The 14,738-nt window shown below is 38.9% G+C and overlaps 1 protein-coding gene across 1 annotated transcript in view; it reads right to left on the bottom strand.

The window, feature by feature from the left end:
• Nucleotides 1-14,738, bottom strand: part of LOC100542177 (crumbs cell polarity complex component 1) — a 111,062-nt gene that overhangs the window by 91,583 nt on the left and 4,741 nt on the right. Inside the window, exons 3-7 of the mRNA XM_031554960.1 lie at nt 11,278-11,828; nt 10,696-10,861; nt 7,510-8,413; nt 5,882-6,010; nt 2,809-2,935 (exon numbers count right to left, since the gene is read on the bottom strand). Coding sequence (XP_031410820.1) covers nt 2,809-2,935; nt 5,882-6,010; nt 7,510-8,413; nt 10,696-10,861; nt 11,278-11,828 — 1,877 coding nt within the window. The remainder of the gene's footprint in view (nt 1-2,808; nt 2,936-5,881; nt 6,011-7,509; nt 8,414-10,695; nt 10,862-11,277; nt 11,829-14,738) is intronic.

Below are 14,738 nucleotides of genomic sequence, written 5' to 3'. Positions count from 1 at the left end.
TGGTATTTGTTTCCTTTTTCTGTTTACCGTTATAAACTAGAAATATGAAGTCCGTTCTCAACTGGAGATCTGTGCACAGGTCAGAACCAGCCTATAGGCTATGATGTAATTCAAAGGGAAGAAATGACCTGTCAGAATGTTAGCAGAGGCCTTCCAACACCCAGCAGTTTTGTAAGTATTGACAGTACAAAAGGAGAAAGCAGGTAATAAGAGTCACTTTGAGCCCTGCAGACCCTTTAAGCGCTCCTTCTCTGAGCTGCTGATTTGGGTCTTGTCTGTTGGGTTGTGCTATGCAACTGCCCTTGGATGCATAACAGAGCTGCAGCTGGGGAGGCTGTGGCAGCTGAACAGCTGCCCCGGGCACTGCCAGCACTACTGCAGAGCAATGGGGAAATGCAGCCTCTGCTGGTGTGTGTAAAGTGGTAATATCAGAAGAAACGGCACACTTGAAGCAAATGGAAAGAGCTGTCAGCAGGAAATGAGAAGCAGACATAGAGACAAAGGCAGAAGGTTTATTTTGTGCAAAGACAGGAAAGTTCTGTACACGTACATGATGTAGTTGAACATATGGAAATATAGAGGGGAGAGGAGCACAGCTGAAGTCAGGAGATGTTTCATGATGACAAGGCATTAGAGGAAGGAAGAATTAAATTGCAAGAACAGACAATATTTGTGTAGCATGTACTCAAAGACTGAACTGCTGCTCTGCAGGTAACAAACTCTAAATGTACGTGAAAGCTCACACGTTCCTTTAAATCCATTTAAAACTGTTTGTGCAGTCATCACATTTCTGGTATTGAATAGAAAGAGTTTTGGAATCTCCATACAGATATATTTGTTGGTTTGCATGCTGCGCTTGTAGCTATTGCTTGTCAGGCATACTGTTAATACGTGTATTACTTTCTAGCTTTCTTCAACATTAATTACTTGCTTATAAAGAGGGAAGGACCTTTCATGTGAACAGTACTTTTTTTTTTTTAAAGAGCAATAAACATAAAAACTACCCAAATCACTTTTTAAGATAAATATAACAAAGATATTATCCTAATAAATGTAGCAGTTACCATAATTACTATATTGTGCTTAAGTTTTCATACTAAGGCAAATGCTCAGTACAGGAATGTGTGACATTTCACAGGGATGAATCATTGTATTTGCCACAAATGCACAAAAGAATGTGAGCATTTTCTTCTGCAAATAGGAGCCTTATTTAATAATACCAGTGTTGCTGCAGTTATGCTTGGAATTATGTTCAAAAAAATAATCAATCTGGGGACACCTCTGAAAGATGAGAAAAGAGAGACTTGATTCTCAGGCAGTGACTTCTGCTGCATTTTACTGTAGCGAAATGGGAACCTAAACATATCACTTATCACTCTCTGGAGTCACAAAACCTCTTCAAATAACTCTATTTAATCTTTCCTATAACTCTGCTACACGCCACTGTCATTTGAGAACTCTATTTTAAATGGCTAAAAGGATTATGGAATCTATACAAATATAATATGATCATCAATGCCCAGAGAAATATTTGCACAGTTCACAAATGCTTTTTGCATTGAAGCATTATTCAAAAAAATTCACTTTCACGTGTTGTTTTATATTTAGCAATGTCCTTCATTTGTGTTGACTCTCCCAAAGGCATCACAAATTCAGATATTTTACATTTTCTACATTTTTTCTTTCCTTTTTTTTTTTTTTTTTTGCCGTATCTCCCAGTGTTCGTAATTTTCATTATATACAACCACTCAGCTGAACTACCTTGATTTCTTCCTATGAAGGAACAAAAGGTTGTACTTTAGTTTATTGAGTCTACCTACTGATAGAGAGACTTACTGAAATTTCAAGAAATCTTTGGAAAATACAGCAAACTTATAATTTCAAAATCTAATATACTTCCTGGGCCTTTCTTGACAGAGGAATTGTAATAAAAAATGAGATAGCCACAATTTATCTCAGAGTGATGCACTGGAGGTGTAGAGGCTAATGGAGCAGAGGTGCAGGATTGCCACTAATCCAAGTGGATGTACAAGGGGCCCCGTTGCTAATCCATAATGTTATTTATCCAAAAGCACCATACTTGGTATCACAAATGGGAGACCAAATGGCCAAAAACTAGCAATGAACATATTATGTAGTGCAGAGATAGTGACACCAGTAAGATTTAATGGTAAAATTAACCTCTCTGAGGGCAACAAACCTTTGCCAGCCATTGCATAGGGCTTGAATGCTACCACAGGTATATCTTAAAGTTCCCCTTGTTATGTCTTACTTTCTGATCTCCTCCACTATTTGTGCTGACAGCGTGCATGTGGTGAAATGCTCTAATGGTGTGGGGATGAGACACTTTTTAAGATTTGCTGGCATTTGTTCTAATATGAAGTGAAAGCACTAACACAGATCCCAAGTAGTTCATCAAACAGGCAAGAAGTTGGACCTGAGCACTGCATCACAAAGTTCTCATCATTCACTTTCTTATATCTTATAAAGTAACATGATATTACCTGAAAGGTTTGCTTCCACGTTACAACCAGAGTTGAAGAACATTTGTATAAAACTGAATGTTTCACATTAGTTCAAAAAACATATAAAATGATTTTTCAAACTCAGATGCTTGCATTGCTTTCTAAGCTCTTTGGTCAAGGCATCTTCTGTTTTGCTAAACCAAGAGTCAAAGGGTTGCTAATAGTCTTCCTGGTCACCCCACTCGACTGCTGGATCATCATCCATTCTCAAAATAAGATAGGAGAGAAGCTGAAAGAGATTCTGCCACAACAGTAAAGAGACAAAGAAGGAGAGGTCGCTTACATCGATCTCACAGCGGTCCCCAGCATAGTTCACGTCGCAGAGGCAGTGGAATTTGTTGAGCAGGTTCTGGCAGAGACCTCCGTTCAGGCATGGATCAGAGCTGCACTCATCAATGTCCTTTTCACACCTACAGAGAAGAGTGCAAAAAAGTGAGACCCTGAAATCAGGTACAAAATGCATACAACCGGCACATTTTTAATTCAGAAACTTTTAATGAGGAGACTGCTCCATTTGAAATCTGTAGTATATTTCCACATGTGTTTGCGGTCTTCAGAGATTCTTATTAACGACTTGATTAGCCTCTCTTAAATCTTGAACTTCCTGTGTTACTTTCAAACATAGATAGTTAAGCCAGAAATTTCATTTCTGTGGAGCATTTCCTGGTTAACGGTGCTTAGCTAAGTGAAATGAAAGCTGGTGTGTGGTTTTAGAGCTGGATACAGCACAAGTCCTGCTGAACACTTGCTGGTCCATTTTCATCATTACTGCAAGCTGAGGGCACAATTTCCTTCTCGATAATTTAGATCTAAGTCAAACAAAAGCATATTTTTTCACAACTGAATGCCTCTGGGAATGTTCACCCATTTCTTTCCTCAATTTGAAGTGTCAGTAGATGTCCAGCACAATCTCCTATACGGTCTCTCTGAAAGGTGTGCACTGAGAATGTTAAGAAAGGCAGTTGCAGAATAAGGTTTTTAAAAGCTTAAATTTGTATCATTATATGCTTTTCAGTAATTCTTACAAGAAAGGAAATTTAAGTTCTAATAATTTCTTAAGGCAACCAACGATTAATGAAAAGCATTTGCAACTGTTTAAAAACTGATAACGATTTGGTGATTCTCTATCCTGACGAAGCTTCCCCTGAATTCCCTGCCTTCATTTTTTCAAATACTGATAATGGTCAATACTATGTTTTTCCAGATAAAGAATCACATTTACTATTGAAGTAGAATGTGTGAAATTCACTGAAAATTACCAGGAATTGTTTTGTTTAATTATGTCCATAAGCACTCAAGACGTTGTTAGTGTTACATTAGAGATGTGCTGTTCTTTGCATTAAACACTCTTAGCTGGTTTTCTTTATTAAACCATGAAAAAATTTCAGCCACTTCCTCCAATTATAAACTACATTTACATACATCAGAAAGCTGAAAATTAAGTATTAATTCAATCCATAAAAATTATATAGCTATGAACTTCCCTATGCAAAACTGAAAAACAAAATACAGGAAGACTTTTAAACCTAACTCTCTTTGGTCATTTTGAAAACTGCCTGAATTCAGTGAAATAATTGTTTTCAAGAGACAGCTACATTTCCTTTTATTTAATCTTTTCAAGTTTTCCTTTTCACTTATTATTTGCTATTTCTTTTTTTCCTTGTAATCCCAAGTCAATTGATTGACATAGAAATACACCCTTTTTTTTTTTTTAAATGTTGTACATCGTTAGTTTTCTTAGGGATGAAATACTGTCTTGAAGCCAAAATGCCTGCTTTACTATTGTAATCAGTGAATAGACTGAAGGGTTTTGTTTTGAATTTTCTTGTTAACTGATACATTTGAAATTGTTCTGAAAAAATGTTAACTGTTTGAGGTGAAATTTTCTTTTCTTATGTATTAAGTTCTCCAAACAGAAATATTCCTGGTTTACGGTGTGTCAGCCTGGAGGAAAAGAGGACAAATAGTCAATTTTAGACGTTTGAGAAGAATGCCTGCTTTGATTGTCAGTTATAGTGCAGTATGCTTGGTGCAAGGCTGCTACTCAATATGAGGATCACGGGAACCATAAAATAGACATTATTGCCAGCCAGTGGAGTGGATGTAAGCAAGGCTCATTCCCAGAGCTGCTTTTAGCAAGTTGCCTGGCAGGGGAAGGAAGAAGGAAAAAGCACTTTGACTTGTCTTGAAGTCCTGAAAAAAATACACACTGAAGAACTGCCTGAGAACATGCTTTTATTATTTTATTTCTTAAGCTTTTTTTTTTGTAGCGTGGCATGCAGGCCTTCTGGCTGAGTTAAAGAGTACAGTGCAGATGTGTCAGCCAACTACACTGTGCAATGAGTGGGTGGAAATTTTCATTTCATCTGTCCTTTTTGGTTTACTGTACAGGTTCCACAAAGTCAGTGAATTAATCAGATTCTGAAAGAATGAAAACTATTTGTTGAAACACTGCTTTGTGTTTGTAAAGCCAGCACAGCTTGGTCCTGCTGAATGTTTGGATATTGCACTGTGATGTAATGTTAATTGCACTGCAAGCAAAAGTCATTAGTTTTCTGTTTATGTTCAGTGTACCTTTTCTTACTATTCAGAAATTTGCCACTATTTCAGGCCATATTATGACTGGGATGATGTCCTCTTATGTTTTTACAGCACCTGATGCACTGAGACCTTCAGACCTCCCTTGATGCAGAGGTGTTTGTAGAGAATCAACAAGTGGTAAGTGATCATGCAGCAAACTGCTACAACATACAAATTGGGATGGCTCCTTCTATTTCATACTATAATATGTAAGAAGTATTTCTCAACTTTAATTTTAAATAATAATTCTGTTTTCATATTTTGGCATTCAGTAAAGAAAATAACACTTCCACATATTTCATGTCATGTTATCCCTGTAGAAGAATAGATTGTTTATTTACAATGGATACATGTGAAAATAGGACAGCTTGGCTTATTTATGTGTCAGTGTATTCTGGCTGATTTTTATATATATATGAGTAGGATATGTGTGTTTATGTGTGCCTATATATATAGAAAAATAACATTCTAGTGTGCCTACATACAACATTGGCATTGAATCCAAAGAGCAGAAGTTGTACAACACTCACTAAGAAATAAAGGCTTGTACTGGCATTAGTGGTGCTGTACTGGACTGATCCTTCCTGAGTTAATTTGTAATTTTTGCCTAAGTAAGACTGTTATAATTTCAGACCCTGAAAGGTGCTTGGGCAAAGAACTGCTACACTTGAAAACCAGCTTTTTCTGTATTTCTGCAGAAGAGTAATTTCCCTATAAGATGGCGCATCCTTGGAATGACTTTTGTAAGAACTGTTCCATAAAGTGAAGCATCTCACCGTTCTCCAACAAATCCTGGCAGGCACACGCAGGCCAGCTTGCCTCCAAGATCAGTACAGTTGCCATAATTGTAACAGGTGAGATTTCTGTCTTCATTCCCACAAACTGTATAGGGTAATCTTCGATATCTGGATAAATAGAAAGGCAATGACAGCTGTTATTTGCTCTCTCCTTGTTCACTTCTGAATGTCTTGTGTTCTCGCTTTTCCTGAGTCTAGTCCATTGCTTTAGAGGAAAATGTTTAGACCTACCTTGCAAATTTGTTGTTTGAATGCAGAACTTACCGCTGCTAGTATCAGAACAGTGAGAGCTGTGCTCCTGTTGGCAAATGTCATCCAGTGCAAACAGGAGAGGCATCATATTTTACCCATGGATGACCACATAGTTCTGGAGATACACACAGAACTTGTTGCCTCCCTGGTTCCCTCCCTCATAGGGAAACCCCGTGCCTGTGTGCACTCACAGGCCAGGTGCCTGGGGCTGGCCATGCCTGCATGGTGAGGGATGGGCTGGAGAGGGTGGATGCCAACACTACACAAAGGCAGAGCTGGTGTCTGGGACTGCACAGTGTTTTGGGCCGCTTACTTAACTACCTGAATTTGAAGTTGCTTTCTCAAGGATGCATTAAGTTCTGTCACCAACCCCGGGGTCACAACAGCTTGAGTCATGTTGCAGTGTGTGGCTGCAAAGAGTAGAAGGGTGTTTGAAAAACTAACACTTTTTCTTGCAATCTAATTTCTTATAAAAAAAAATCCTTACATTCAGACCAACATGACTGTATGGTGAAAATAACTAACTGCTGGTAGCAGGTCAGAATATAAAAATGTATAATTTTTTAGGGACTTTTGTTTAAAAATTAAATTAGAGGAAAGAGATTCTTAGCTGTAGTAGCTGTAGAAATTAGCTGTTTAATATCTTTGCCCTCTCAGAAGGGAGAAATGTACAGTGTGCAGAGAAGGGCAAGTGAAGGGAGAGCTTGCACCCCTCAGAGTGGAGCGTCTGGGAGGAACATCAGCAGTACAGTGAGATCAGCAGATGTGATGCATACAGTGGGCAGTGTGGTGCCACAGCCAGCAGAACTGCTGGGCTGAGAGAAGCCTAGAAGGAAAAGACACACCTAGCAACCATGCTATGGGTGGGGAAAAAGTTTTTTACAAACTCTTCTGTACTTGTTTCTCTTACCCACCAACTAAGATTTTCACTAGTTTGCTGTTTCTCTAATAAAACATAGTTTCAGAGATTCAAAACCTTTTCAAAGTCCTTGCAATGCATCTACCTCAGCTGTCCAGCTGACTTGTAATGCTGCCACTGAGGAGCTGTATGACTCAGGCTGGCAGCAGAGCTCTGCCTTGCTCCCCATCTCTCTTCAATCTGTCATCTGTCTGCATCTGAGCTGGTGCCTCTCCACTCATTGTCCATATCTAACTGATTTCTATGACTTTCTGTACTTCAGACTCTTTGTACACCAATTGTACAGCCACAGTTAGTATATAAGTAGATGCGTATAATGTATAGGTCTGTAATGTACAGTTTATTAGATGTGCATTTAAATGGAAGCATCAGGGGTGTAACAATCTCTCAGGTGAGACCTGAAAAAATTCATATGGACCTACCTAGTCTGTATTACCTGCAAAGCTTTCCAGTAAAGTTACCAGCGCACAGACATGAATATCCATTAATCCCATCTATGCAGGTGGCCCCGTTTGCACACTGGTGGCCACGGCAGTAGTCTATGTCCTCTTCACAGTTCAACCCTGTGTAGCCGGGATCACAAACACACTCATAAGAGCTGATCCCATCCGTGCAGTTTCCATGAATGCAGGGGTTGGAGGAGCACTCGTCGATGTTGGTCTCGCAGTGGGTGCCTGCCCACCCCGGGGGACACATGCAGCGATAGGAGGTGTACAAGTCTTCACATGTCCCCTCGTGCATACAGGGCTCTGAGCTGCAGGCATCCTCCTGCAAGCAACCCGTAAGAACAGGGTTTGCAGATATTTTGAGAAATTGTTCCTCTTGAGGTTTTTTAGTTAGGACATCAGCATTTTCAAAGTAGGAGAGATAAATTCCACTAATTTCTATGGTGCTCATGCATCCTCGCAGGCCATCCAAATTGTCAAAAGCCTTGTCAGCCACATGGATGTCTGTCTCTTCTCGTAGAAAGTTGAGACTTCCTGTAGCAGTTGTACTGGTTGCAGTGTCCTTGTTGTCAATATTCATGTGCCACTTCGAGAATTGAGACAGGGGCTCCAGCATGGAGACCATCACTTGGTGCCACTTCCCATCACTCACGGTCAGTGAGCTAGTGAGAGTCAACATGTAAAAGTTGTTGCCACTTTGCAGTTGGAAGACCAGTTTGGAGTTGTGAATGCTGATGATAACAAATTCAGGCTCCTTCTCCGCATACAGCAGTATCACATTTGTGTCCCTAGTTCGAAAGCCAAACATGATATTGGTGAGGCCTCTGCTGATTTTCCCGTTGCTTCTGTAAAATATAGCGCTGCTTCGGCCGCTAAACACTGCATTAGTGAGACCTGTGCAAAGATAACAATTGAGAAACCAGGCCAGCTTTAAACCAGTCCACCTGGACAGTATCTCTTCAGAGAGATGAAGATCCCATGATCCCCATCACTTAAATCCTTTTGTTTCTACTGAAAAGCAGTTCAATTCCATCAGTGTCCCAGTTATCCTTGCTTGCCTCTTATGGCTGCAAAGATTACAGAGCAGTGCTACCTGAAATCCTAATCCTACAGCTTCCAGCTCATTTCCCTTTAATGAGGGAAGGGGGGACAGCGACCCTGACACAATGACTCTGGCCCTTATTTACTGTAATGTAAATCAGAAGTAGGTCTACTAAAACCAGTGAGCTGATCTAAGTAGGCAAGCGAAGATAAGAGTTGAACCTTGCTGCTTCTTGTGAGGGTAGCCCAGAATAAGCACTTAGCAAAGAAATAATAGTTAAAGACCAGGTTACCATAGCCAGTGGTGCTGCACTGGCTTGCCTGAGGTGCTCAGTTGCTTTGTACAGGCTTACAAATGTAGCCAAATTTGACTACATGTAATGATTTTACATTAACTGTACCAATGTTTTCTAAATAGTATTTGGGAAGAGGTTTTTACTGTCATTTGTGCCACTGAGTATAATTTTTTATTGTTATTAAACTCTCCCTGCATCAGCTTCTTGTAAAGGATTTCTCTCTTTTTCTTCTTGTGTGATTTGAGTGTGTGTGTTTGTGTGTATGTGTGTGTTTTATGATTAGGTTTTGGTTTTTTGCTTTGATTTTTTTTTGTATTGTTGGAGTTCACGTTTTCCTAAAATGCAAAAGTGAATTTTCAGAGAACATATTTGATGCCAGCATTAAATATGTGTATTAGAGAAGGCGCAATTATTTTAATTACAGCTGTAAATATTTACAAGTGCTGCAGTGCTGATTCTAACAATCTCTGTGAAAACAGCACCATATTGATCTGCATGTAAATTGCCCATGATAGAAATCTTCTGTTGATGAACCTTCTCATTCCTAAGAATCAACCACTCTAGCAGACTCTCTGTATATTTCTCTTTCTTCATAGCATCGTTAGGACTTTGGTAGCAAAAAGAGAAAATATGGCTCCAAAATCCCTACTTGCTTCTTATATTCTGCTACAGTTCAGGGTGGTAAGGAGAAAGAAAGAGAAGGAAAGATGTGCAGGCTGGCTAATGTTCAGTCAGTTAATGGCTATCAATTTTCAAACAAATAGACCACTTGGCATGCTGCTTCTTGCCAAGATACTAATTTAATAACTGTACAGCTGGTGTTAAGGTGACTTTCTACAAAGATATTAAACACTGAAAAATATCAAGTGATGCAATTTATGTCATGTAGCTTTTATTTTCAGGAGGATGGAGAACATCCTAAGTTGATCCAACATTGCATGTCGTCTTATCTCTTTGCAGTGGAGGGATGTGGGGTACCCTTGCAGTCTGGCAATGTAGCAATCTGTTCTACAACTTTGACATGCTCTCTTGGATAAGTCAAAAGCAAAGATTATGTAAACATCAGTGCCTGCTTTGTTGGGTCCAGTTGAAAATTTCTGATGTTGATATGCCAGGATATTCTCATTAATATAACTTACAATTGTTATTATTATTGTTATTTCTGTTATTATATGGGGCTGCTCCGAAAGTAATGCCTCTTATTTTATTCTCTTTGCCAGTGATGTCAGAGGCAGATGTTGGTGATATGACAGTAGAGGTTGAAACTTCCTGCCCATATCCCATTACATTTTTTTTTTTCTGTGCAACAGACAGCAGCAGAGAGGAAGTCTGACAAAATGGCATCTGATATGGAAGTGTTTAGGAAGCAAAGGTGTGTCCCTGAATTCTTCCATGCAGGGAAAAAATGGCACCTACTGACATTCACTGATGTTTGCTGAACATTTATGGAGACCAAACAGTGGATAAGAGTGCAATGAAGGGGTGGAGCATTTCAGCAGTCGTGGCAGCGACAGTGGGTCACCTCCACTGGTGAGATTTTCACAAGCGCAGCATGCAGGCTCCTGTTCATCACTGGTGAAATGCACAGCTACTAGTGGTGACTGTGTTGAAGAATGGTGCTTTGTAGGTAAGAATTTGCTTTCTTAAATACTGTTACTGTCCTCTTTGCAGCTGTTGTCATTTCCATGAAAATAAAATAGGAGGCATCACATTCGGAGCAGCCTACATAATATAGAAATAGCATTGAATTTTTAAAGAAGTGAATACTTAGTTTTAAGAAAATACTGATCAATTGTGTCTAATTTCCAAAAATGACAGGAATAACTGAAATTTACCTACATTCAAATCCTGGGTGCACCAGCTTGCATTGTGCTTCATGAGGACAGGGCCCGAGCTCACACCACTTAACTTCCTCGCAAGCTTTCCCTGCTGTGTTAGGAGGGCATGTGCAAGTGAAGTCATCCCAGATTGAATAGCATACACCACCGTTGTGGCAAGGACTGGACTATAGGGAAAGAGAAGAAACAACCAAAGTATGAATCAATCTTGGTGGACTCACAACTCTAGGAATGAAGGACTTTTTGTCAAAAAGGAAAATTCTTTTTATATCCAATGGAAAGCAATAAGATTAGTACTAAGACTGCACAAAGCATTTTAATAATTTGTGAATAATAGTATTGTAACCTTAAAATATTTTTATTTTCTTCTATGCCAGTATATTTTGCTGATACTATCCATCATATTTATCATAAATTAGCTATATCAAAACATATGAAAATCTGTTCTTTCTAGTATTTTTTCACATTTTGCTAAGATGTTATTATCATGATATATTGTAGAAAAAGTTATGTTTTTTTTTTGTTTTTTTTTTAATTCCCCACGATTAACACATGAAAATGCAATGAAAAATGTCATTCTTACCTTGCAGAGGTTGTCACCACTGCAGCCTTGGCTGACATTGATCAGGGTTCGGTTGATAAAAGAATTCAGTGAATTGGTGAGGGGGAAGAATTCCAGCGGCTGGTTCTTCACTCTTACATCCTGGATGCAGCCTTTGAAATACCCACCATTTCTATCAGTTTCTCTGTTATCTGGTAGGCCTCCGATGTAAAGAAAGTTCTTACTTTGGGTGGTTAGTACTGGAGTAGAAATAAAGCCTAAGTATTGAGAGGATTGGAATAATTCCAACATATTTGGTTCTATTTTTAATGTTATTAGGTGGAAATTTCCATCATTTATAGGATGTTTCCCTAATAACTTCATGGAATTTGGAGCTAACATTGTTAGTTTCCCATCTTCCAAGTAGACTCTTACATGGAGACAGGTACTGTTTCTCAAAGCCAGTAACAAGCCAGAAGATTTGCGTGTTCGGACAAACATTGATATATTCAGATTTTCATTCTCAGTAGCATCAACAGAAAAAGCAGCATAGCCTGAGGAGTCCTCAGATCCAAATCGACCTGGAATATACTCTTGGGATTAGCAACAGGAGAAAAGGTGAAAAAGGGAAGAAAGAGGAAAAATAAAATAGTCAGGGCTAAATGACAAAGGAACCAGTATAATGATCAAATAGCTACTTCTGATTATATACTTTACTTATGGCAGTAAGATGTGCTGGTATTTATGGATGAATAAAGAACTTGTTCTGGCCATAAATAGCTTCTATTCCAAAACTCCTGTCGGCTTCCATGGCTGTAACATTAGGGCCCAGTACAGGACCAGATGTTATATTATTGTGCACAATTTTCCCTTTTATCATGCTCTATGTGATACTGTGTTTGCAAAGGACAAATTTCTATATTTTCCTGGATTTGTCATCAGAAAAATCATTTAGAAAAGAAGCTAGTTCCTTTGATCCTCTGATGACAAGGGAAGTTTACATAATTCTTGAACTTCATTCGTTTTTTATGTTGTATTGTCAAAAGCTGCTTAGCAAAACCCTCTTGTGTAAAACTTACAGATAGCACACCTATTTTGTCTTGCACAGGTTTTTCAACAGACTCAGTAAGTTCTAACATAAGTTCTGCTCACTCCTGAGTGCTTATAATGCTACTGTGTCATGGGGAAAAATGAGCTAGGATTGAGTGCGCCTTTTTATTTTTTTGGGCTTATCAATTAAAATGATTAAACCAAAACCATCTGTCTCTCTGCCTTACTTTTTATTTTCAGTAATGATTTTCAGACTCGTAAGGATATAAAATATGTAGTCCAAAGCGTATTTTATTCTGATGAATCATCTCGTTAAAGCACAACAAAGTGTTTCTATTTTTACACTTCACGTTTCATGATCTTGTCCTCGGTATTATAGACTTCCTGCCTAAACACTTTCAAGAGCTATTTTTTAATATATCAAATTCATAGAAAGAATAAACCAAGCATTTTTTTTTTAAATGCTCACATAGCTGAACAGTAAGTTCCCTTTTGCACAGTAAAACTCCTAGAGTGAGACCTCATAGTCAAGTTGCTGCCCGCAGCACTACTTTTTTTAACTGACTACGTTAAAAAAAGCCATGAAAATAGGGTGCTGAATGTGAAGATCCTAGCAGACATTCAATAATCATACTGCACTACTATGTGGCACAGTAGTATTATTTGGCATTTATTTGGAAGGAATAAATCCCTTCGTTGTTCATAAACAGTTTCATAAATCAAATTTCAAAAATTTTAGTACTAAGAGTAACATTACTTGTGTTGCTAAATCTACTTGTTGAAAAGTCTGGTCTATAGAAATAATTATTTGTTGAAATGGGTGTTTTGAGGCATGAAGCTTCTTCAGATAGTACCTTCTTGGTAAGGTCGTACTACAGACTGAACCATATTCTCATGTAGGTAAAAATAAAATTTCTGCTGGAATTAGTTACTGTTAGTTCTCAAAAAGGTATTTCATGTTTGCAATCATTTTGTTGTATTTCTATTTATAAATACGTATATATACACATGATATATATATACATATATATATCATCAGTCTGATCTTCTGCTTGATGAGATGGCTAGCATCACCTTGGTCAGTATTAACCTCTTGGGTTTCAACATCTGGATGTTGATCAAAATGAGTCAACATCTGTTCGGTATTTTGTGTATGTAGAAAAAATATTACCTCTTGTCAATTAAATACTTGGCAGCAACTTTTCTTCAAAAAGACGCTAGCATTTCTTATGCTATCTTTTGCCACACGTCTCCTGCACTCTGCTTTTTAAGCAACCTGCCACAGTCTTTTAAAAATGGCATATATCTAGGACCTATGTATCAAAGTGGCATGGTGCCACGCATTGCAAAGAATACTGCGGTCAGCAGAGAGGGAAAAAAAAAAAAGGAAAAAAAAAGCTTGCTTTCTAATCATTCTCAACAGTTGTAATGGCAGCATAAGCCTCTCCTGGCCCTGACTGGTTTTAATTTCACTTCATATAAGGAGGCCAACATATTTACCAGATGTTGTCCTATACTCCAAAGTTGCTTTCCAAACCTTTGGATAAATTACAGCTAGACTTCAAAGAAGTCTGTTACAATTACCTCTCAGATTTTGTCATTTTGCAATAAGGGAAAAAAACACTATTGAAAAGTATTGATACCTATCAAGTATAGCATACAAAATGAAACTGTCTTTAAACATTTTGAAGTGCATTTCAAGCCACAGCTTTCTGCAGCAGTGCCTCCAGCAAGCCCCTGGGCCCAGCCATTCAGCTGCGGTAAGGCAGTGGACTGTCCTGGCTGCAGCACGGCTGTGCCAGCCCACACCAGTACAGTCTGCCTGTTCTCATCTGACCACGGCACTGTTGGTGCTCCTGAGATGTGCTTTATTCAGCTCCAGAGGGCTACTCACTGCTGCTCCAGCACGGATGTGGGACAGCAGGGGACCTGCTGGTGTCCTCCCGCTTTGTCTCAGCCCATGCTTAGAATGATCACTTGTAGCAGGAAATGCGCTACAGGCACTGCCAGCTATTGAATCCCTGCTTCACTGCCAAAGAGGCTGTGTTCTGACATGTGCTCTTCTGCTCACTAACACATGGGCACGTCTCCCTCTGGCCCTCAGCAGCTCTCTGGTAGCACAACCCTCGTTAGTCACTGCCCGGAGCTGTGCAGGACCTGGCTGAGAAGGAACGGCCTCCGAGGACCTGGATTCTCCTCAGGCTAATCAGATTAAGTTAATAGGATAATCTTGTTCACTTTGTAAAATTGCAATCTGTATGTATTTTTTTTAACTTGCAGTGCTTTGCTGGCCTTAAATGAGTTTCTTTATGTCAGCCTAGAGAGGATAAAATTCTGAAAGAATGCTTTGAAAATAAGACTTCGACTCCAAGCTACTCAGTTGCTTTCTAAATTTTACTCGGAGTGCATAACCTCCTGTGAACTGCAGTTTTCCAGAGTTTATGGAGTGCTAA

Source organism: Meleagris gallopavo, chromosome 10, assembly GCF_000146605.3.
Source record: "Meleagris gallopavo isolate NT-WF06-2002-E0010 breed Aviagen turkey brand Nicholas breeding stock chromosome 10, Turkey_5.1, whole genome shotgun sequence".
In the NCBI taxonomy this organism is placed as follows: Eukaryota; Metazoa; Chordata; class Aves; order Galliformes; family Phasianidae; genus Meleagris; species Meleagris gallopavo.
The sequence above is the reverse complement of the archived record's forward strand: the minus strand, read 5'-3'. Positions and strand labels throughout refer to the sequence as shown.